The 1310-nt window shown below is 51.1% G+C and overlaps 1 protein-coding gene across 1 annotated transcript; it reads right to left on the reverse strand.

The window, feature by feature from the left end:
• Nucleotides 1-220: 220 nt before the first annotated feature.
• On the reverse strand, nucleotides 221-1011 carry NAA11 (N-alpha-acetyltransferase 11, NatA catalytic subunit). Its single transcript, XM_044388033.1, has one exon. It carries the CDS (start codon nucleotides 911-913, stop codon nucleotides 221-223), a length of 693 nt encoding a protein of 230 aa, XP_044243968.1. The 5' UTR covers nucleotides 914-1011.
• Between the last annotated feature and the right edge of the window lie 299 nt (nucleotides 1012-1310).

Genomic DNA, 1310 nt, shown 5'->3' on the forward strand with positions numbered 1-1310 from the left:
TTTACTGAAACTACTTTTAGCATATAAGTGGGAGTCCTATTAACTTCCAATAACGACCAATTAGTTTCTTCCAACCACTCAACACTCCTCCCCAAGGTTACCAGGTGGTCCAGCAGGACTAGAATGGAAAGGGATAGGATGGGATTGGGGAGGCCAAGGTATGGTGCAGGGATTTAGAGTAGGAAGGGATTGGATCAGGACAGAATACCTTAAACAGGTTCTAGGAGGTGGAATCTGAATCTTCTGAGCTATTCTGGACATCGGTGCTCTCTGCGGACTCGCTGGGTTCCTTGCTGTCACTGCCACTATCATCCGCAGCGGGGTTCTTTTCCTCCTGACCATCCTCTTCGGAACTAGGAAGCGTGCTTCCCTGGGTTTCCCGGTTTTCCCTGGAGCCCAGCACCACATACCCGCCCTTCTTCAGCTCCAGCTGCCTTCTCAGCTCATCTGCCATCTGCGAGAGATCCCGCTTCATAGCATAAGCATCTTCCCCATCTGCATAGTATTTGGGTTCCACCTCACTAACCTGAAAGTTGAGGGTGTTAGAATACAGGTGCAAAGCTGCTCGGTTACTCTTCCGGACGTGCAGGGACACGTACTTGGCGCTAAAGTTCTCTATCATGGCCCGGGAGGCCTGGTCCATTAGCTTCTGCGCCAGACCCAGGCGCCGATGTGAACGCTTCACGGCCAGCGAGGTGATATGTCCATGGGGGACGTCGTCTGGGTCCTCCTCCATTTTGGCCAGGACGTAGCCCACAATCTTCCTGTCCTCGTCTTCAGCAATGTAAGAAAGCTGGGGCCAGGAAAGGCCATGGTAGAAATAGTATTTCATCTGGTAGTTCTCAGGAAGACAGAGAAGGTTGCAGTGCTGCATGTTAATCAGGTCGTCTGGCCGAGCATTGCGGATGTTCATAATGGCGGCCGGTAGAAAATTGGAGTTGGATTGTGGTGAACGAGAAAAAGGCTGCCACCAAGCACAAGAGTCACTTATTGCCTCGAGGACTCGGTCCAAGGGGCTGAAGTCCTGAGGCTGGACGCTGTAGACGCGGGAAGGCAGGATGACCTGGAGGCGGAAGGGGCGGTGCTAAGATGCGGCTTTCAGAAGTGCGCCACCTACTCCCAGCCAATGAGGTTTTCATGTTATTTTGCGGGTGCGTGCGCAAGGTTTAGGGGGTGGGGACATGGAGTTCATTATGATCTCCTTGGTTTTAAATGTACTGTTTCGTCTGTTGCTGCCACTATTCTTTTGTTTCAATTATAACTTCTTAATTTGGATACATCTGGGTAAACTTTGGCAAGCTCAATAGACC

Source organism: Ursus arctos, unplaced genomic scaffold (genome assembly GCF_023065955.2).
Source record: "Ursus arctos isolate Adak ecotype North America unplaced genomic scaffold, UrsArc2.0 scaffold_9, whole genome shotgun sequence".
Taxonomy (NCBI): Eukaryota; Metazoa; Chordata; class Mammalia; order Carnivora; family Ursidae; genus Ursus; species Ursus arctos.